The sequence below is a fragment of the Ixodes scapularis genome, unplaced genomic scaffold, assembly GCF_016920785.2.
Source record: "Ixodes scapularis isolate PalLabHiFi unplaced genomic scaffold, ASM1692078v2 PGA_scaffold13__105_contigs__length_92229423, whole genome shotgun sequence".
In the NCBI taxonomy this organism is placed as follows: domain Eukaryota; kingdom Metazoa; phylum Arthropoda; class Arachnida; order Ixodida; family Ixodidae; genus Ixodes; species Ixodes scapularis.
The window spans coordinates 58,867,486-58,890,138 of record NW_024609839.1 but is presented as its reverse complement, the minus strand read 5'-3'; the positions used below and the strand labels follow the sequence as shown (position 1 = coordinate 58,890,138).

The 22,653-nt window shown below is 45.9% G+C and overlaps 1 protein-coding gene and 1 non-coding gene across 2 annotated transcripts; one reads left to right on the top strand and one right to left on the bottom strand.

Annotated features, from left to right (window-relative positions):
- The first annotated feature begins 327 nt into the window (after positions 1-327).
- On the top strand, positions 328-3,680 carry LOC8041640. Its single transcript, XR_005714906.2, has 2 exons — positions 328-642; positions 3,448-3,680. It is a non-coding gene; the product is annotated as an uncharacterized LOC8041640 (transcript).
- Positions 3,681-17,424: 13,744 nt separating this feature from the next.
- On the bottom strand, positions 17,425-18,804 carry LOC121835446 (the record flags this gene model as incomplete). The annotated part of the gene is made up of 2 exons (XM_042289647.1): positions 18,795-18,804; positions 17,425-18,641 (listed from the first exon to the last, which is right to left on the bottom strand). Coding segments are annotated over exons 1-2 (1,227 nt in total), but the record flags the coding sequence as incomplete, so codon positions are not given.
- Positions 18,805-22,653: the final 3,849 nt, after the last annotated feature.

Genomic DNA, 22,653 nt, shown 5'->3' with positions numbered 1-22,653 from the left:
AACTAGCCCAAACCAAAGTTTTAATTAGTTCTATTTTACCTTTGGCTGATTTTTTTTTTCTTCTTTTTCTTTTTCACTGAAGCGATACCAGGCATTCGTTGTGGTCCGACTTTTGAGCGGTGCTGCTCTTTAACAATCTCAACCCGAGAAAGAGATTTCTCATCCTGTCTCAACGAGCGGAGGAGAGATCTGCCACGCACGCGAGGATTGCGCACACGCCGGCTTCGTTACCTTCGAGAACGAAACATTCGTGACACCCCCGAGCGAGTTATCGAAGACTAGAGGACGACAGGAAAGGAGGAGAAGGGGAGAAGGGCGGAACCGGTATGTATATATATATGAGCGTTCCGTTGTTTACGACGGGACATCCAGACGACCCTTCTTCCTTTTCCGACCGACAAAAAGAGTGACTTCAGAGTGACTGTCGGAGCGACTTTAGAATAGGACAGGTCGGGAACATGTCGACACTTGCAATGCTGGTCACCGCGGGGCTGCTTTTGGGCGCGACTGCTTCAAGTTTGCGGAGATCGACTTGTCCAGCGGAGGTGTGTTCGTTTGCCGTCGATGTCAAGGGCGCCTCTTGCGAGCTCGTCTCCCGGGGCGACGGCAAGGAGTGCTACTGCTGCGGCGACGACGGCTTGGGTCAGTATAGTTTCTCTCCATCATCTTCGATTTCGCTGTGAGTAGTTGTGTTCGAATTCGGATCCAATAGTACTGTTGTTGGTGCTACTATATAATACCTCGTCTGTTAGGAAACCTTTATAAGACATAAAGAATTCGCGTTATGTAGGGGTTATTCACATCAGTGTTGCGGAATGGGCACCCCCATTCCATTCCAATTCCATTCCGGGGAATTAGAGTTTGCGATAATTCAATTCCTTTCAACTCCTAGGAATGGGGACACTGGACCCATTCCCACTCCTGGAATGGCTGAATCGTTCAATTCCATTCCTCTAATTCCTAAGCGTAAACATTGGCACTTGACAGCTACATTCCGTTTGCCGGCATAAGCAGCATAAAGCTGACATTATCGACGGATAGACAATTGCAGAAAAAAAAACAAAAACAACTAAATGCCTCAAAAAAGCACTGATATTACTAAGTTCACGGTGCTGGATTGCCTGGGGTGACTCGTAGCGTCCGAAGAGGTCCATTGCAAGGTGAAACAAGGTATGCAGAGACTAAAGTCAAAGGAAATGAGCGGGCATCATCTAGCTTGCTTGTAGCCCTAACCCATTTGAATGTAAAACATTTAACACAGAAAACAAGCATCGGAACAAAGACCAAGTAAAAGACAGACTTCCACGTAAAAATGCAGTATAGAAAAAAAAAAAAAAAAAAAAGGCGTCGGAGCAAAGCGCAAGAGGAGAAGAGAGAAGTAAATCTCGCTTTGTTACAATGCCGAAGCAAACCCACATTTCGCACTGCAAAGGAATGCGCGCGAATGAACGTGGAAGGCAGTAGGGTTGGCCAGCTGCTAAACAACGCTCCTCGAACTATAAGAAAACAATAACTGATCATCTTTCGGTGGCGTGCGAGTCAACGAGTTATCAGAGCTCTGCGAGTTACGGGTCGGCTCCCGCTCCCAGATCTCAGTCTGTGCACGCGCATGTACGCTCCATGCCGTAGCAAAAAAAAAAAAAAAAAAAAAAAAAAAACGCAAGACAATTAAAAAGAATGATGAGGAGCCGTGCATGGCGGTTTCATCCTTTGCTGCTCCCTTTGTTTCTTTTGCTTGGTGCTTGCTTTCTTGTTTCGCCCTCGTAAAACACATGTGAAGCCTGTCGTCTGCGCGTTCGCGAAAGGCGCCACCCGCCCCCCCCCCCCCCCCTCCCCCCTCCCTTCTCTGTTCTTTGCTTTGACGCTTGTTTTTAGTATTGAATTTCTTTGCCTACAGTATGTTAGGGCTCCACATGGGCTAGCAGTTTCACGCTGCTCATTTTATTTCTGAGCAACTGACTCGGCTGACTTGCTCGGTTTAGCTAAATGTAACCCCCCCCCCCCCCCCCCCCTTCCTCCAAAAAAAAAATTATAAAATAAAATAAAGAACCGGGACCCATTCCATTCCCATTCCATTCCGGGCAAAAGGCACCTAATTCCATTCCCATTCCATTCTCCTCAACGTTGCCGCCATTTCATTCCCATTCCAACTCCGGAGTGGCAACTCCGCAACACTGATTCACATGGAACGTACGGTTTTGGCAGACGTCGAGGCATGGTTAAACGATTTAACGAAATGCAACCGAGGCAGTGTGGAACAACGCATTTTCGAGAAAACAAGACATACAAAAAAACCTAGCGGACAAAAAAGTATGGATGTGTCCAAAAACACAAGATTATATGCAACATGGCACTGACGACACAAGAGAAATCGACGGCATCTAGCGTCTAGAACAGAAAGCTATGGGAGACAAGTTCACTCCCCAGCCTTCGGTTCACAGCACCATGCGGTCAAAAACAAAAACAAAAAAAAAAACACGGGATCAAAATTGTTAATATTGACTTCCGTACGATTTTTTTAATTTATATTTTTAATTCTCCACATCCTTCAGCTTTTTCTATCTTTCTCTTTATAGGGAGTCCTTTTCTTTTCAGTAAGTTGTGAAACGCATACCATCGCAAATGGTAGTAAAATACCTGATATGAAAAAAAAAAAATTACACATACAAAAAAAAAAAAAAATACAAGGGGCCGAAGCTGACCATGTTTTTCAGGCGTTTCTTTTTCTTTTTTTTCTTTTTTCAGTCGCGATTTTTAAACTTTGAATCTGGAGAGGAAACTCGAAGACAAAGTAAAAAGGACGGCCAGCGTTTCAAGACGCTGTCTATCCACTTTCTTCTTTCCCTAGTGGGTCGAATATCAGCTTCATCTTTTAATTGCCCATAATAGAGATGTCGCGAAGATTTTTTTCAAATCTGGGGTTCGACGTTCGAACTTTCGTCAGGATTCGACGAAGTTCGACAATGTTCTACTCGTTGAACAGAGTTGCCCGACGTTTACGAAACATTTAAAATACTGGGGAAAGGAAAAAATAAATAGAAAACATCCTGTCTCGAACTTTTAGAGAACAAGCCCCGTGTTTAAGCAACACGAAGGCAAACATTTGAGCTTCTAATAAACTCGTTATAGTGACAGCTCCAGAAACGAAGAGGGCGCAGGTTATTACACAATTCACATTTGTTGCTTCGCGATTGGCTCCTCGGCGTTCTTATCGGCTAATGCTGCAATCTCATTGGCTCCGGAAGGATAATGACATGCACGAGACTAGCAACGCCCGACGTTTCTAAAGTTGTCTGCGACCAAAGTTCGGGAAAAATTCGAACGTGGTCAGCTTGAACCCCTCGAGGTTCGCGGCATCTCTGACGCACAGTATATACGCTTCCCCTTTTGAGTCTTCTCGAGTCGGAGTCGTGAAAATGTTGCAAGTTCCTTTGGTATTTTTTTCAGGGCGGCCCGGAAGGACCGAACGGGCGACGTTCGGAGGGCGACGGAGATTCGGAGGCTGCGCTCTCCACTGCCGGGGTGGCGCGGTCGATACGCGCAACTGCCGCTGCATCAGACGCTTCTGAGCCTCCTCCCCACAACGCGTGCATATACGTACTCGTAAATGTTGGAAGGTTTCGAAGAATCTACCCATTTTCGTGTACACGGTTGAATAAAAAAAATTGTTTGTGAACTTATATGGTTCGGGTGCCATTCACTTTCTCAAACGTCTACAGTACTGACAAAGGTAGGGTCGCTGCGTCGGAGCAGGCCTGACGCCGCCATAACTTTAGTTCACTGGAGGGAAACGGCAGTGCACGAGAGGGCTCGTGCCGCCTCGTGCTCTACACGCGCAAGGCTCCAGCGAGGTTCTCGCACGTGCAGAAAGACCAAAGTTCCCTCGATGCATTGTCATTGCGGTGGTGTAGTCAAACTGACTGGTGAGATCGGTCTATTGCCCGCCGCGAACTACCCCCCTTTTACTGCTTAGCTGCACCAACACCGCCTAGAATAATCAAAGCCTCCGCATCGCCTCCTCTCCCTTCATGAAACTTCATCGCAGTCAGATGGCGCTAACTCGGCTATTGGGCCCGAACCCGATCTTCGACGTGCCGATTGAGCACGAGCCCCGGCCGAGCATTGGCGCAACACTCGTGCCCAATCTCCCCCTCCCCCTCCTCCTTACCCCCAGTGACGTCACTGCTTTAAAATTTGTCTGGCGTCAAAAAATGTAGTTCGTCGGTCTGGCCCTTTCTGGCTACTTATTAACTTAAATTCTGGCGCATTTGCACTCAAATAAATGTTTGTTTACAAACAGGCAGAAAGATGACGCATCACTTCTGACATTGCGACGGGCTTTAAAGGAATACTAAGCAAGAGCTGGCACTTTCTGGTCATCACAATACTGAACGAGCGGCCAATCCTAAAGCTAAAATGAACAAAAGCGCATCAACAAGTTTTTTCAAAGCAGTGTCGCAGACCCCTTGGCAGTCTTTCGGGAGCTTGAAAACCTGTATCTGGAAATCTCGAAGAGAATTCTGAATCCGTCAGTGCTGCGACACAACACGTCAGCAAATTTGCTATCCCTACACCTTGTCGACATGAGACCCGTCTTCGTGAGTTAGAAACAGCCGACCCGTGGGACGCCATTGGTGAAAGGCTATCTAGACTTCTCTTCGAAATTCAAAGAAATGTCCGAGAACGCTGCTTTTATTTCTTGAAACAAATAGCAGTTCAGAAGCAACTTCAGATGCTTCGTCCGCACTTCGAGGGATCAATGCCATAAATCCAGAAACCACAGATAGCGTCAAGAGCAATTGGACATATTGAGACTTCCACCTCACTTTTTTTATGTCCTTTTTATGAGCTTGAATCAGAAATCCGACACCTGCAGTCTGTTTCAAGCACCTTGGACCATACGACCTGCCGAAAGTATTGGCTCGGAGCGGTCGTACAAGTGGCTTCCTGGCGTATGTCCTTTTCCTCGACCTCGCAGAAGGTGCTCTGAAGATCTTATCACTGCCCATATAGAACGCGGATTCCGAGCGCATGTTCTCTCAAGTTCTGTTAACAAATTAAGCTTGATGTCCCTGTGGCAATTCTAAGACTACAGTTCAGACTGTTGCTGCCAAAAAGAAAAAAAAAAAGCAACAACATTTGACGTGTTTATCGAGCTTCTTCAGCAAATTAACCTCAATTACACTAAATGCGGTATCATTTGGAAACTTACCTTGTATCATTCTTGGAACACACTTTACCTAAGGTCACATTCCCTTTATTTCGATTGCACTAAAGCTTTTGATCTTGTAGGTCATAAGTTGTTACTTGCCAAATTGTCAGCATTCGGCATGACTAGTTCGTTTTGCAGTTGATTGCCAAGCTATCTTGGTGGAACACCAGAGTGCTTTATGAAGGGAGTTTTTCTACGTCGTATGTTTTGAATACTGAAGCGCCGGTCCAATCTTGGGCCGCTGTTATTCACCATTTTTGGCTATGATCTGGCAGATAGTGAGCAGCATCATAGGTGCTGCATGCAGTTTGCAGATGATGTAAAACGTTATCGGGAAGTTCATGCAACTACTGACTGCCAGATGATGCAAAACGATGTTACAGCAGTTCTAAATTGGTACATGAAAAATAATTTACTTAGTACTTAACCCAAATAAAACCAAGGTTTTTTTTTATGTATAATCGTCAGACAGGCTGCATTGAATACCCGTATCCCATGTTAGGTCCAGCCATCACGAGGTCGTATACTATTTGTGACCTGGAAATGCTGTTTTATTCTCGCCTCTCGTTTGCTAAGCACGTTTCAAAGATTGTGAATGACTCTTATCAGGTGCTAGGGCGTTATTTCCCAAATGACGCGGAATTTTCGTACTCACGTAAGCATGATTAATCTATTTCGCGCGCTTGTTTCGTCCAAACTGGATTTTTGCTCAGTCGTATGGAATGAAGTCACCCGATCTGGGTAAGTATAGCGCCATTGCCTTCCCACCTGCTAGCCGGGCACAAACAAATACCAACATACAGACGACAAAACCTCTCAAGGTGATTGGCTCATCGCTGTCGGTTGCCATGGTGATCGTTATTTTAAAACTCACCCCCACAAACCGCATAAATGGAACTTTCACGGCTTTGTTCTTTTTTAAACATTTCTGTAAAGCTTGACAAAAAAACTATATATATATATATATATATATATATATATATATATATATATATATATATATATATATATATATATATATATATATATATATACAGGGTGTTTCAGAGAACGCAGGCCAAATCACTCCTGCAAAAACTACTTATCACAACGAAAAAAGACTTGTGACGTTTTGGTCCTGGGCCAGGGGCCCATTTAAGAAAATTATTAAAGTCCCGGATAATTAACTTGTTAATTATTTTTGCGTAATTAACTTTTTAAATATTGTGTTTCAGGGCATGGTTTCAATTAGAAAATTGCTCAGCATCGTCGAAAACCACTAAACCAACAAATTTCAGAACGATAGAAGGCACGCGAAGCATTTTACGGCTTTCTGAAAAACCGCACAAATTCGACGGGTTTTTAATTTCGGTTTGCTATCGGAGCGCATCTGGGCTCCGACGGCACCGCGCCCCGTGGAGAGATAGTGCAACCAACCTCTGCTGCGCTGTCATCGCGCGACGCAGCAGAGTCTGGTTGCACTATCTCTCCACGGGGCGCGGTGCCTCCGAGGCTGAGATGCGCTCCGATAGCAAACCGAAATTAAAAACCCGTCGGATCTGTGCGGTTTTTCAGAAAGCCGTAAAATGCTTCGCGTGCCTTCTATCGTTCTGAAATTTGTTGGTTTAGTGGTTTTCGACGATGCTGAGCAATTTTCTAATTGAAACCATGCCCTGAAACACAATATTTAAAAAGTTAATTACGCAAAAATAATTAACAAGTTAATTATCCGGGACTTTAATAATTTCCTTAAATGGGCCCCTGGCCCAGGACCAAAACGTCACAAGTCTTTTTTCGTTGTGATAAGTAGTTTTTGCAGGAGTGATTTGGGGCCTGCGTTCTCTGAAACACCCTGTATATATATATATATATATAGTATATATGTGTGTGTGTATGTGTGTCTGTGTGTGTGTGTGTGTGTTTGTATAGTACTGGGGGAGATTAATTGCCGAAACACGATTTGCAGGTGTATATGCTAAATATGTTAGCAGAGCCACATTTCGTGGTGTGCGCCGTAATAAACTTCCTTTAAATGTTTTTTTTTTCCCACAATCATAACAATACCGCTTTTCTCTTACTCTCCCCTCTCTCCCCCACTTTCCCCTTTCAGCGTTTCCCGCATGTCGCTAGCGGGAAGGGGGTCACCCTACCTAGAATAACCAGAGTCCCTGCACCACAATGGACCATTTTCGGAAATCGCCGGTTCAGATAGTTCCGACGCGAAAATACGGGAGCAGGTGCCCAAGCGAGTGCGGGCCCGTGGTGAGAACACTTTATCGACCATAAGGAAGGTAGATCCCGCTGGCACCATTGAGCTACGGTGTTTCGTCTTATGTCGCGTGACGCCTTTTATTTTAAAATGGTGGATTCTGTGGATGATCCCAGTGAGATTTAGAACAGACATAACATGGACGCGACTGCTGCGTCAGTATATGGCTTGGCCTAGTGTCCAATTAGGGGCTAGCTATCGTAACGCACTGCCTATTTTTATTTAATTCAAAAATAAACTACGATTCCTTCGGACCGCTAGCGATACATTAGGGCGGAGATGCAATTTACATTTACTTTAGCCTATGCAATTTACTTTCGAGGTAAAATAAAAAAAAAAAAAAAGGAAAAAGGGGTGGGGGGCTTGAAACCTAAAACAATATCGCCGTAGTCTGGAAGAATAAACTCGCGCCGTCTAAGCATGTAACGACAAAGTTGTTCTTTTTTTTTTCTTTTTTTTTTCATGCTCTTGACGTGTGATTTCCATCGCGACGAAGAATGCGGAAAGTCGTATCTCATTACAACTATATTTGAAATAAAATAGAGTAAGAGCCTGACGTCGTTTCCCAGCGTTGTTTCAGCGACGGCTAACCGGCCGGCGGTCCGCTGAGAAGCTGGTAATTGCATTCTGGACGACGGTTGTAGTATAGAGACAGCGGCGCGCTTCCCTTTGACGTACTATTTTAACTTTAGCCGCGCTTCTTATTTTTTTTTTTTTTTTTTTTCACTGAAGCGATACCAGGCATTTTTTGTGGTCCGACTTTGGATCGGTGTTACTCTTTAATGATCTCAACCCGAGAAAGAGATTTCTCATCCTGCCTCAACGAGCGGAGGAGAGATCTGTCACGCACGCAAGGATTGCGCACACGCCGGCTGCACCTTCGAGAACTTAACATTCGTGACACCGCCGAGCGAGTTATCGAAGACTAGATGATGATGATGTTAATGAGGAGGAGGAAGTGGAGAAGGGGAGGAGGGCGGAACCGGTATATATAAGAGCGTTCCGTTGTTTACGACGGGACATCCAGACGACTCTTCTTTCTTTTCCGACCGACAGAAAGAGTGACTTCAGAGTGACTGTCGGAGCGACTTTAGAATAGGACAGGTCGGGAGCATGTCGACACTTGCGATGGTGGTCACCGTGGGGCTGCTTTTGGGCGCGACTGCTTCAAGTTTGCGGAGATCAACTTGTCCAACGGAGGTGTGTTCGTTTGCCGTCGATGTCAAGGGCGCCTCTTGCGAGCTCATCTCCCTGGGCGACGGCAAGGAGTGCTACTGCTGCGACGACGACGGCTTGGGTCAGTATGATTTCTCGCCATCATCTTCGATTTCGCTGTGAGTAGTTGTGTTCGAATTCGGATCCAATAGGACTGTTGCTGGTGCTACTATGTAATACCTCGTCGGTTAGGAAACCTTTAGGAAGAACGGTTAGGAAAGTCATAAAGAATTCGCGTTATGTAGGGGTTATTCACATGGAACGTACGGTTTTGGCAGACGTCGAGACATGGTTAAACGATTTAAGGAAATGCAACCGAGGCAGTGTGGAACAGCGCATTTTCGAGAGAACAAAACACGCAAAAAACCTAGCGAACAAAAAAAGTATGGATGTGTCCAAAAACACAAGATTATATGTAACATGGCACTGACGACTCCAGAGAAATCGACGGCACCTAGCGTCTAGAACAGAAAGCTATAGGAGACAAGTTCACTCCCCAGCCTTCGATTCACAGCACCATGCGGTCAAAAAAAAAAAGAAACGACAGAATAGATAAAATTAAAAAAAAAAGAGCACGCAATCAAAATTGCCGATAATGACTTCCGTACGACTTTTATAATTTGTATTTCTAACTCTCCACATCCTTCAGCTTTTTCTCTCTTTCTCTTTATAGGGAATCCTTTTCTTCTCAGTAGATTATAAAACGCATACCTTCTCAAATGATAGTAATATACCTGATATAACAAAAATACAAAAAAAAAAACAAAAAAAACAAGGGGCCGAAGCTGACCATGTTTTTCAGGCGTTTTATTTTTAGTCGCGATGTTCAAACCTTTAAACTGGGTAGGAAACTCGAAGACAAAGCAAAAAGGGACGGAAGCAAGCGGAAGGCCAGCGTTTCAAAGACGCTGTCCGTCTACTTTCTCTTTTCCCTAGTGGGTCGAATATCAGCTTCACCTTTAATTACCTATAATAAGGGTGCCGCGAACATTGTTGTCAAACCTGAGGTTCGACGTTCGAACTTTTGTCAAGAATCAACGAAGTTCGACGATGTTCTACTCGTTGAACAGAGTAGTTACCCGACGTTTACGAAACACTTCATATACTGGGGAAAGGAAACAGTAGTTATAGAATAGCCTGTATCGAAGTTGAGAGAACAAATCTCGCGTTTACGCAGCATAAAGGCAAACATTCGAGCTTTTAATAAACTCGTTATAGTGACAGCTCCCGAAACGAAGAGGGCGTAGCTTATTACGTTAATTCAAGTTACTTGATTCGTGACTAGTTCCTCAGTGTTCTTATTGGCTAACCGGCATTCTCATTGGCTGCGAGACTGTAGCAACGCCTGACGTTCCTAAAGTTGTCTGCGACCAAAGTTCGGGAAAAATTCGAAGGTGGTCGGTTCGAACCCCTCGAGGTTCGCGACATCTCTAACGCACGGTATGCTTCCCCTCTTCGGAGTCGGAGTCGTGAAACTGTTGCACGTTTCTTTGGTATTTTTTTCAGGGCGGTTCCGAAGGACCGAACGGGCGGCGTTCGGAGGTCAACCGAGATACGGAGGCTGCGCTCTTCCCTGCCGGGGTGGCACGCTCGATACGCGCACCTGCCGCTGCGTCAAACGCGGCTGAGCCTCCTCCCTACAATGTTGAAAGGTTTAAAAGAATCGACCCATTTTCGTGTACACGGTTGAATAAAAAAAAAAAAATTGTTTGTGATCTTATATGGTCGGTTGCCACTCACTCCCTCAAACGTCTACAGTACTGACAACGGTATAGGGTCGCTGGCGCGTGCTTTTGGAAAGTACCCTCCATGCGCGAATTCTCGTACAAAGAATAGAGCAGCACTGCGTTAATACGCAGTACACTATAATTCGTTTCACCCTATGATGGATTAAAGACAAATGCTGTGGACCGCCAGATCCAATCACGAGCCCTTTAAAAATTGTGCGGTATTTCACTTCGATGTACGTATCGGATCCCGCGTCTCGGATCACTGATCAGGGGCACGGCCGGACTGGATGCGCGCGCTCTCTTTCTCTTCTTACGGCCTTTGCGATCGCCCGGGAGTCAATGACATTTTTTCTCCGTATGCAGTTCACTTGCTTGCCGCCAGGGGCGCAACCACCTCACCCCACTTCACCCCACTCGGAGAGTCCCTTCGAGCTGCTTTGCGCTGGTGTTCAAGCTCCGTAGGTTGTTGTTTTGGAAACGGTTTATTGAACTTCGCTCCGATTTAAGTCATGCAAGGGCTGTCACAGCAGCCCTTGATCACATTGTCAAAGAAAAGGTCTATTCTAAGCAAATACAGATGTCAGACACTGATTCTGAGCAGTTGGCAGCGGCTGTGCCCGACTCGGTTACCACTGACCTGAAAAAAACTGAAAGAGCTTTGCGCTCCATCTCCATCCGTGACATACTCTGGTCTGCTGTACGTCGGTGGCTACCTGGTGAAACTCATTAGTGACTTTGGGTTCGACGCCTGTGTTATGCTGCTGACTACGAGTAACAGAGGTGATCCTCTGTTCGTCTTATTGCAGGGCCAGGATAAAGCGGACTTCATTATCCAAATCCTTGGTTCCTCACACTTCTGGACAACATTGTTGCTTTTTTTCTTTTTTTTTTTTAAAGGCTGTTAAGCACCTTCTGTGTACAAATGTGCACGAAGTTCCGCAACTACTCATTGCACCCTATCTTGAAGACGCGCCAATCCTAAGTTGCCCAGAGGGCATTGACAACAGTCACTCGAAGCGCTTGGCTGGTTTAATTTACAACACGTTCCTCAGAATACTTCTGATTAACCATGCAAAGACGGTCAAGGACAAAAGTGAAAAATCAGCTGGATATGTGCACAAGCCCTCGAGGAAGCACTTTATTTAGTCTGTAATATGCACTGTGCGAAAATTGTACAGACTACTACACCCTCGTCTAGAGCAGCTGACCGACTTCATGTGCGGCCTATGAAATGATGATGCAGACCACGACAATAGATAGATTGGGCCTGCTTACATTTCACGAGAGTGTACGAATTATTTGTCATTTAAAGTTCCTCCACGTAGAAGGCGTCCGTCTCCTCCTGTTCTTGAGTTGCATCATAAGTCCTGGAGGTAAAGACGAATATAGTTTTTCCGCAATTGCATTCGCTGTCTCTACTTACTACTTTTTACTCCCGAATCTCTTGGAGATGTGCGCCAAATACTCACCGTTTTGGGCTCATCAGAAGCGCGTCAGATAGTGGCTGAGGGTCTAAACGTAAGGATCAGGTGTCAAAGGCTATAAGACATCTCGGCCGCAAGTCGCGACAGCGCTGAGATACACTGTCAGACGCGCTTTGTGCAAACGGCAAAGGGTAGCCCAGGGGTGAGGTGATAGCGCCCCCGCGAATCGCGGCGGGAGGTGGCGATTGCTTCAATTGCAAAGGCCGTAGGAAGAGAAAGAGAGCGCGCGCTTCCAGTCCGGTGGTGTCAGGGGATGGGTGGACAGTGGCTCGAATCGAAGAGCACTGAGTGACTTAACAATTTTACATTGCAAGGAAAGCCACTACATATAAGCTATTTGCAGCGTCGAAACTATAGGAAGTATTCACTGGACGCCATATTGGTGGGTGCTGTTTAGAGCGCATGCTGAGAACGAGCTCACATCAATAGGCTGCTAAGACCGGCAGTCTTGATGGTGCGGAATGCACGTTTCAAAAGAACTGTGACTGTGGAAGCTCGCCATCAGCACGCGTTCAGCATTCGCACACACAGCTACGACCGCCAGTGAATACTTTCTATAGACCTTTCCAGAAAAGGGCTGCTGGCCGGTTTCATTTTCAGTGTTCGTGCATATCGCGCGTGATTTGCTCGCTTTCCGAAGCGACGCACACGCGCGCGCTAAGCTGTGGAGATTGCACGCTGAGCTGTGGATTTGTAAACATTGGAAAGGTCTATAGAAATGATGCGGCAATTTTGGTTTTGGAGAATTATTCGTCCACTCCTAATCAATGTTAAGAGTGTCATAGTATAGCGTGGAGTGGGATTGGACCTGGCGGCCAGTGGCTTTAACCTTTAGCCCGTCGTACGATGAGACGAAGTATAAGAGTGATACAGCCTTGACACGTCACGGTGAAGTCGCATGGGCAACGGCGTCGTGTTCACGCACCGTGGCGTGCGTGAATAAAAAGAGTTCGGAACAAAATAGACATCTAACCATTTTGTTTCAAACGCGTTTTTTTTTAAATTTCTATAGGAGCGCGTGGAAGCGCGTCTCCTGGCACGAGCTCATGGCGTTGACAGCGCTACGACTGCATTTTGTTATCGATTAGATTTTTTTTAGAGCGCATAGGGTACTACAAAACAACTAGGTATTAAAAACGACGAAAACAAAGAAACAACCTTTGCCGTGACGAAACATTATGGTGCTTTGCGAAGCTTTAAGGCGGAGGCAGCATCGACGATGGACGCCGAAGCAGAAAAGCTGCATGCTGCTCGAGCAACTTAAACATGTGAGACAGTTCAAGTACAGGGGCAAAGTGAAGAAAGAAGGAACATTTATTTATACACATTGCTCGCATTTGACTTTTGCTGGATTCGCATAGTATTTCGATGGACTACACTGGTGGTATCTGTGGACTAGTTTATATCATCCCTTAAGTGATGTACAACAAACGTAAGTGACGGCGTCTAGCCCGGTATTAGTCCTTTAGGCTTTAAAATTGAGATTTAAGCTGAATCAAATTGTCCTGAAGCTAAGATACCAGAAGCTTTTCTCAAGCAAACTGTCACGGTTCCACATTTTGTTCTACTAGTGCAGCAATGCAGCATTTACCACTGGACAGCCGTTCGAATGCTTGCTGTTCCTCCTGTTGCCACCTGTTGTTAGAGAGTCCAGCTGTAGGGAGTTTGGAGGTTGAGGAAGCTTTTGGGGACCTGCATTCATGTATTTTTTAATTGGAAATGACAATTGAAACTAAACGATCTATTTTTCGAATACCCAAGACCGGAGTACAAAAAGAATGTCAGGAAAAAGTCTAAACATTCCAATTTACACTACTATTGCTGCGCATATTTTGGGCAGTTCAATACATCTCATACAGGCAACTGGGGGCAATTCGGCAGTTTTTCCTGCTAACTAATTTCCAGTAATTGTGCATCTTCTAAAAAATAAAACATGCCTGCATATGTGTATGAACTATATCAGCAATTCACGAAGAAGCTACATTTATGTAGACCAATCCTGTTCCACGAGCACTTCAAAGGCCTTCAGGCCCAGGACCTTAAAAGCATCTGCGAACCAGCGCAAGCAAAGTAGCACGCACAAAGTCGGCATAGCACGCGCAGAGTCGGGGTTGCGAGCTAATTTGCCGACCGCCCAAAGGCCCATGATATAAATGCCATTTGAAATGCCTGCAAAGCAGGATGTAATATTCTCCTAAATCATGAACATGCAAGGAACACAATTCCGGTGTCTGAAACACTTAACGCCGCCGCTTCACTGACCCCTCGCATGATTGCCTTGTGTCGTGTGAACGGACGGGGAGGTTCATCGGCGAAATTGCCTCCGCCGATATAGCTTTCAGGATTTGTAACACAATTTTAAAGGTAAAAGTGACAAGCAGGCTTATACTCCTGTCAGGCGGGCACGTTAAAAGACATATAAGCAAAATGACAGTACAGCTCAACCAATCCACGTGTTTAATACTCCGGTGCGCGTGCACCCGCCACGTGCAGAACCGGCATCACCAGCTTATTCACCGAGCGGTGAATGACATTCGACCAAAATGACATTTACTTTCCAGTTTGACAGAAGTATTATAAAATGTACGGAAGGACGTCAATATCGGCCTACCCAGCATCTTGTACACCGGGTAAACGAAGTCCAGCTCCTCGAAGAGCTTGCGGTGCACAACGCCAAACCAGGAAACCAGTGCAGGGAAGCGAGCCGGATGCGAAATCGCGGAGCGGAGTCATTGGCCTGACGTCACGGAGCACCTCACCCAATGAAGGCGCGGCCACCGCAGCGACGCTTGTGTTCGCTCTCGGGGCTAATGGTCGAACGGACGGCCCCAAATTTTATGATGGGCTTGGTAACGGTGCGATATAACTCATTAGACAACTAAAGTACGCATCAAAGACCACAGAGAAAAAAAACAAAAAAACACAAAGAATTTGCAGTAAAAAAAACAGATTTTTTTTTTTTTTTTGTGAGTACGACGTACATCAGCTATTTGAATAAGTTGTGCCACATGGCTATCAATCCTCTCGTGAAGGTTAGTACCCACGGCTCATCCCCAGTGCGCTGTAAGTCGAACTGAAATTTTGAGGTGTCTTATTATATAGGACAAAGGATGTAAGAATACACCCTTTTTTTTCTGAGAGTGCATCCCTGGCCGTTTCGACCATGGGTGACCATTGCACCGGCGTGCGGTCGTGTACCAATCACGACTGCGGGATGCAGGTTACAGACCTTCCAGCCTAGCAGTGGCATACTGTACCGGCTAAATTGCTGATCTACTGCGCAAGTACTGGCGCCGATCGGGGCTTTGACTGTATACTTCCCGCTGTCTAAACGTATGCACATAACGCAATAACTTTCAAAAGATATTTCTAGTCCTGTCTCAATAACCGGATGACATTTCCGCCTCGGATGCCCCGGCCGCGCGAACGTCGGCTACACATGTCTTGCATTCGAGAACCAGACATTCGCGACATCCGATCCAAGGACCGTTTCCCCCTACAGCATAGACCAGAGCGGACGCTACGAGCTTTCTCCGCCAATCCACCGCTGTGGTTACTCGCTTCCCTCGCTTCGCTGCGCCCACCCCGAAGATCACGTGACACTTGCGTAGCACTGGATTCGCTCCAATAGCTCGTGGCGTCCACTGCGATCGACCGTAAGGTAAAACCAAAGCGAAGTAGAGCGGACGACGAGAAAGGAGGAGAGGTGGAGGGGGTTGAAATGTTTGGAACCGGTATAGTATATAAGAGCGATACCCTGTTTATACCTTCACGACCCGCACGACTGCCCCTTCTCCCGTCCGCCAAAAGCAGACTCGCACAAACCTTCGATAATCACTATCGGAGCAACTTATCATCAGCAAGAGAGGTGTGAACAGAGGGAAGATGTCGACATTTGCGATGTTGGTCAACGTCGGGCTTGTTTTGAGTGCGACCGCTTCGAGTTTGCGAAGATCAACTTGTCCTGCGGAGCTGTGTTTGTCGTCTACCGGTGACGTTGGCCGGGGGACGTCTTGCGAACTCGTCTCTTCTGCAGGCGACGGCACGAAATGCTACTGCTGCGGTAACGACCGCTTGGGTCAGTATGATTTCTCGGTATCTCTTTGTGGCTTTTCACTTTTTGAGCAAATCTGCAGCTGCAGTCGAGTGGGGACTTGTAACGGGTGAATCCACCATTTTAGAAATAACTGGCGCCACCTGGAACGAAAGAGGGCGTTCGAGGTTTCCGAAGATGAAACAATGCGCGGATTAGGAAGGAGGGGAATGATCTTAGAAGCGTCATAGAGAAAATTTGGGGGCAAAAAGATAAGCCATATTATGAACCCTATATATAAGGAAGGTAACATGGAGGAGGGGACAGACAACAACGACTTCCAAGTCATTGTTGTCTTTCCTCTTCTCTGTTAACGTCCTTATGATGAATACACCGACATGCTCGTTTTATACATAATAGGAACAAAGGATCTCGATTTTGCTTCCATTGCCGCAGGATCTTGCTTCCAATGTCGAGGGAGTGCCCGCACTAGCTTGGGCACGCATGTTTAAAAGAAAACAAGCAAAAAAACACGATTTTAGGCCGCCGCCATGTTGCTGATGATGATGCAGCTGCCGTGACACTCGCGCCCCACATCAGCTAAAAATTGTCTGTCATTCTCTTGGACTGTTGAAACCTACCCAGCGCGAGTCTGCATCTATGCTTTGCGGTTTTGCATTCAAAGTTTTCCGGCCCCTGTTAAAAGTTTCCCTTTTATTTTTCTTATGCATGCTGCGTCACCTTTTCTTTTGTTACATTCGACTGTGAGAAATAGGACTGGTGAGTGCCTGCTATTCAAGCGTTTCTGCTCGAAATTCACGGGAAACGAAGTAAGAACGTCGAGCGGCCGTCGTCGCGATTTTGCGAACAATGACAACTGTTCTCCCCACTCTCAGAGATAATCCGCGTAGATACCTTGATGTTTAGCGAGCTGAACAAGAATAACGATAATAACTCCGGAAAACAGGAACAACGGGGACAGAAGACAATTAAACACAGATCTCCAAACATCGCCAGCAATAGCTGTCGGAGTGGGGAGCGGATCAGTCGCGTTCGTTGCTTCGCCTTAAAGGCATACTGAACCAAAATTTGGATATCGCAAAATGAGGCCGCAGAAGCGTTGAACGGGACGCTATGAACTACAAGACCTCTCTGATACATCGACACCTCAATTCAATTCAATGTTTATTTAATGAGATGAAGATTTTAGCCCCATACTTTGGGGCCGGCTACTTCAATGCTAGTAATGGGGTAAAGTATGATATGATATGTTCAATAATTATGAAATCTGGGCATAATGAATACCAAAGTAAACTATGAACGTGCTGCGTTGATATCACAAGCAAGTGCACTTTGAGAAGTACGATATGTACAGTATTATACAGTGGTATAAAATATGTGCAATTAAATCCTGCTATACCAGTAAATCGTAATCATTGAACTTAATATTTGGCTTCTATCTTTGAGTCCTTCAGAAATGCATTTAGTGAGGCTAATGCACGCTTTTGTTTCTTTAAGTCGGGCCAAGGGCCTAGAACTTTGGCGAGAGAAAATGGACGATTGTCGAGTATCCCGAGACTAATCCGTAAGCGGGCGCGCCACTGATCATATCTCGGACAGTCCATGATTAAATGCTCGACGTCTTCGACCGGGTTGTCGCACTTGCAACTCGGTGTCTCTACTTGTTTTATCCGGTGAAGGAAGCTTCCCGTGTATGCTACCTGAAGTCGTAGGCGATGGATAAGAGTGTCGATTGACCTGGCTGAATAGGTGTACACTGGGCAACGGAGGTCCGGATCGATTAGACGGATCAAGCTGTCTTGTGGGATGCTGCTAAGCCATTCATCGTGAGACATTCGCTCACGTAGTCGACGGATGTATCTTCTGGCGTCGCTCTTTGTGAAAGGTGTAAGGTGGACGTTGTTGCTTGTATGGGCTGCGGTAGCCAATTGGTCAGCTTGGTGATTTCCTGAAACTCCGGTATGCCCGGGGACCCACTGTAGCTGAACAGTGTTGCCAAATTCGATGGCATCAGAGAGTTCTAAGTAAATTCTGTGTACAAGGAAGTTGTGTTCACTACAACTATTCATAGTCTTAATAGATTGCAAAGCTGCCTTTGAATCTGTACATATTACCCAAGAATTCGCTGCCGAGTTGTTTTTTATGTACGTTGCAGCCGCGAGTAAAGCATGTAATTCCGCAGTGGTTGAGGAAGTAGGATGCGATAGTCGAAAGGATGACCAATGGTTAAAATCAGGCACAACAAAGGCTGATGTCGATCCGTCTTCAGTGGTTGATCCGTCAGTATACACGTGGATGTCATCTTTATATTTTTCTTCCAGATGTGAAAGAGTCAATGTTCTTGCAATCTGTGTGTTAACTGATGTTTTTGTTTGCATGCCTGGAATGTCCATGCTGATCTCCAGTAAAGGTAGCGTCCAGGGTGGTTTACAGATCTCTTGAATCCAGTTAGGTTGTTCGGGAATCCATAATGGAAGAGAATTCAGTGTGGAAAGAAAGTTTGTCCCTTTGCGAGTAAAAATATCATTGAACAGAGGCCGCGTGGAGAGTCGAAAGAAATTACGACATATCTCCTGTGTTCTTAGAGTATGTATAGTCGGCTCTCTTGCCGTTACGAGTACAAGCGCGCTGGATGTTGATCGCGGTAAACCTAGGCATACCCTTAAGCTTCTTGCTAGCATGTAGGTAAGGCGAGACTCTGATGTCCGGGAAAGTCCGTTTAACACCGGAATGGAATATGCAATCGCTTGTCGTATTAGCGCCGTGTGGAATGAGAGCATCGCATCTATTGATGCTCCCCATCTTGCCCCCGCAATGCAGCGAAATACATTAATCACACAATTAATTCTACTCTCTAACATGTCTAAATGTTTGGACCAAGATAGAGATTGATCTATAATTACACCAAGAAATCTATAGGATTTAACCCTTTGAATTAATGCTCCGTTGAGATCTAGCCTAAGCCCAGGGAGTTTCTTTCTTGTAAATGGCAGAAATGCTGATTTCGCGGCAGAGAGTTCCATTCCTCGTTCTTTTAGAAATCTAAAAGTGGTGTCTAAGCCCCTTTGTAACTTATTCTTTAAGATATCGCGAGATGAACCAGAGATCCACATACATATGTCATCCGCATAGGTCGATATTTTTAAAGGGGATTCAAGTTTCTGCGGTAGCTGTGCCATTACTGCATTGAAAAGAGTAGGGCTCAGCACGCTGCCTTGGGGTACTCCATGGTGTATTTCATGTCTCATGCTGTCTCCATCGTTGGTTTTTACTATTATGTTCCTACAATAAAGAAATTCTTTTATCCACCGAAGCATCCGTCCACGTACTCCAAGCCGTACGAGTCCTTCAAGAACGTGAGCATGGCTAACAGTGTCGAATGCTCGACGAATATCTAGGAAGAGTGCAACTGTAAAGTTTCCATTGTTGCTTTCGTGTTCAACGGATGTGGTGAGATCTAAAATGCCATCCATTGTGCACCTTCGAGGGCGAAATCCTGTTATCTCTTCGGGGAACGCTTCACTTGTTTCGAGCCACCACTGTAAGCGATTATGTATCATCTTCTCAAGTAGTTTACCGACGCAACTTGTTAAGCTGACAGGACGGAATGAATCTAAATTTAACGGCGATTTTCCAGGCTTTAGTAGTGGAACTACCTTAGCCAGCTTCCATGATTCAGGTATCTTTTCTGTTCTCCAAATTTCATTATATATTTCAAGAAGTGCGGTAGTAGCGGCAGGGCCAAGATTTGAAAGAGCGTCATAAGTGACTTTATCAAGACCAGGAGCTGTTGATTTTCGAATACTTTGTAGCGCGCACTCCATTTCACGGGTGTTGAATTCACAGTCTAGGTCTGTTTGCACTGAGTGCAGCTCTTTCTTGAATGCACGAGTCGCTTTCTCGTAAGAAGAACGGTATTCTATAGAGGACACCATATCACTTTGTTGCGTTAGCAAAGCACAATATTCATTCGCAATTACTACCTCCGATGTACTTCGAAGGAGAGCTAGAGCCCGGAAAGGGTGTTTTTGTATTACTGGTGTACGGAGAGAACGAAGTATCTTCCATACCTTCGGTATCGGAGTGAATGGAGTTAGAGCACTGCTGAACTTCTTCCACCGGCGAATGGAGAGAATTTGTAGCTCTCGTCGTATTAGTTTGTGAATGTGTTGGGCCTCATTGTAGTCCTCAACACGGCCAGATCTTCGATAACGACGTTCTGCTCTGCGCCTTATTGCCCTTAATTTTTCGTATTCGCCATTGACGCCGACGTGTCCACTGGGTACGTTCACAAGACGCGTTGCTCGTTCACAATTGTTTAAAACGGAGATTGCAAATTCCTCGGGTTCCTTTACATTGGGAAGGTTCTGAGTGTTGAAGTGCCTGAACATTTTCCAATTCGTAATCCGAACTCGATAATGCTGTCCACGAACATCGAAAATTGGGTGTTGAATGAGAATTGGGAAGTGGTCACTGCCTCGGGTTTCTCTATCAGTCGTCCATGTCGCTTGAGGTGAAATGTCGGGAGAACATAGTGTCAGATCCAAATAGCTGCAATAGGTATGGCCCCGGACGAACGTTGGGGACCCGTCGTTGAGGACACAGATGTTGTTCTCGTCCATATATTTCCCGATTAGATTTCCACGTTGATCGCAGTGATCACTCCCCCACATAGTGTGGTGGCCATTAAAATCTCCACATATTATGTAAGGAGTAGAAATGTGGCTGAAAATTGCAGAAAATTCCGAATGGGTTAGCGGAGTCCGAGGTTCAATGTAGACGCTCACTATGTGCAACATTGTCTCACCACATCGTACCTTGCAAGCAACAAATTCTGGAACTTCTGTAGTTGACGAAAACACGGGCACAGATATTATATCTCTCCGTACCGCCAACAACGCTCGGCTTTGGCCGTGTTGGCGAGATGACTTGTATAGTACATAATTTGAAAGACGAAAATCATCATCTACTCTAGCTTCTGATAATGCAAGTATTGGTATATTATATTGTGCAACAAACTGACGAAAATCGCCTGACTTTTTCCGTAATCCATTCGTGTTCCACTGAAATATTCCTGTGTTACTGTATATGTCAGGCATTGGAATACTCCTCATTCATAGTTGCACGTGACGACATAACTAACCTTTCTAGAGTAAATAGCGCTGTTACTTCCGGTAGGTTGTTGGCTGATGGTACAGCATCAAGTATAGCCCGGAGAGCTGTAAAAAACATGGGTACCAGTAAATGTTCAACATCACTCGATCTTCGGGTCTCCAAGTATTGCGGATGATGTTCATGTCGATGAATGCCTTTTCTTAGAGTGCGGGGAGCTGGCACTGGTGTGATCGCTGCTTGTCTGTCTCCTCCAGCAGCCTGACCAGAAGTAGACGTGCGTTGGTGTGATATCTGGCCTTGTTGTTGGCGACGCTTTAGTGCGTCCGAGTACAATGGCCTGGGAGGTTGTTGAGACATCTGGACTTGCTGTGTTGATCGAGGAGGTCGAGGAGGGAGTGGAGGTGGGTGGGGAGGAGGCAAAGGGACAGGAGGTGGGCGTATAATTTCTAGGTTTGGGGACGGGGAGCGGTTGTTTTTTATCGGTCCGTTCAGGATCTCGTGTTTTCTGGCTGCAGCGGCTGCTTTTTTATGAGGGCAGCCTGAGTACGAAGCACAGTGTTCTCCTCCGCAATTGGCACATTTTGGGTTGGTTTTGTTCATGCACTCCTTGTAGCTGTGCGGCCCTGCACACACCTTGCACCTTTGTTGGCCACGACAATGTCTTGCAATGTGTCCATGCCGTTGGCAGCGGAAACACTGTGTCGGGATGCCGAAGTATTCCATCACCGGGTGGCTTGTGAATCCCAGGAAAACCCGGGAGGGCATCGGCTGATCCTGCGGGAACTGTAGCAGGACACTTTCCGTTGGCTCTTGCTCCATGGAGCCGTCTTCTTTCCTTGAGTATGAAATTTGCCGCTGGACCGCGATGACACCAGCATCTTTTAAGTAGTCGAGTAGTTCAAAGTCTGAATATTGGACTGGGATATTGTTGATCTTGCCAACATTACGGGTGTACGACTCGGAGACGGTCACCGACACGTCTATTCCGACTAGGGATTTCATCGCAAGTAGTCTATTTGTCGCGTTTAGTGATGCCGCATTGACGGTGATAGTGCCATCCTTTCTTATGCGTGGGGCGAGTACCTTCTCTTGCGATACTGCTACAATTTCTTTTGCAATCTTGTTTGGATTGATTGTCCAGAAAAAAGCCCCGTGTTGCTTTGGCTTGATGATCAAGGGGATACCAGCTGGGCGGTTTTTTCGCACGGTGACTTGGGTGAAATCAGTCCCGTCCTGAATGTCATTGTTTTCCTCATTAATCGAGTAGGTTGACGTTCTTGCATCCATATTTTCTTGAGGGAGTTGCAAGCATTGTTTCTTCAATGGGATATCATTATTGGAATCTTCATTCGCCGTTGGCTGGCCTTGTAATGGTAAATGTGGTTCCATGCCTGGAACTTGGCTTGTGGTAGCCACGGCATCCATGTTAGTGCCCGGGGTCAAGGTTTCAGGAACCGCGTCATTGAGGCGTGGCGACTCGGTCGCTAGTTGTCGCTTTTTAGCCGACAGGGTACCTTTGCAGGGTCCAGGGACTAAGTTATTGTTCGCGGTAGCCAAAACGATCGGAATAGCGTGAAATAATTCAAGCTTACAGG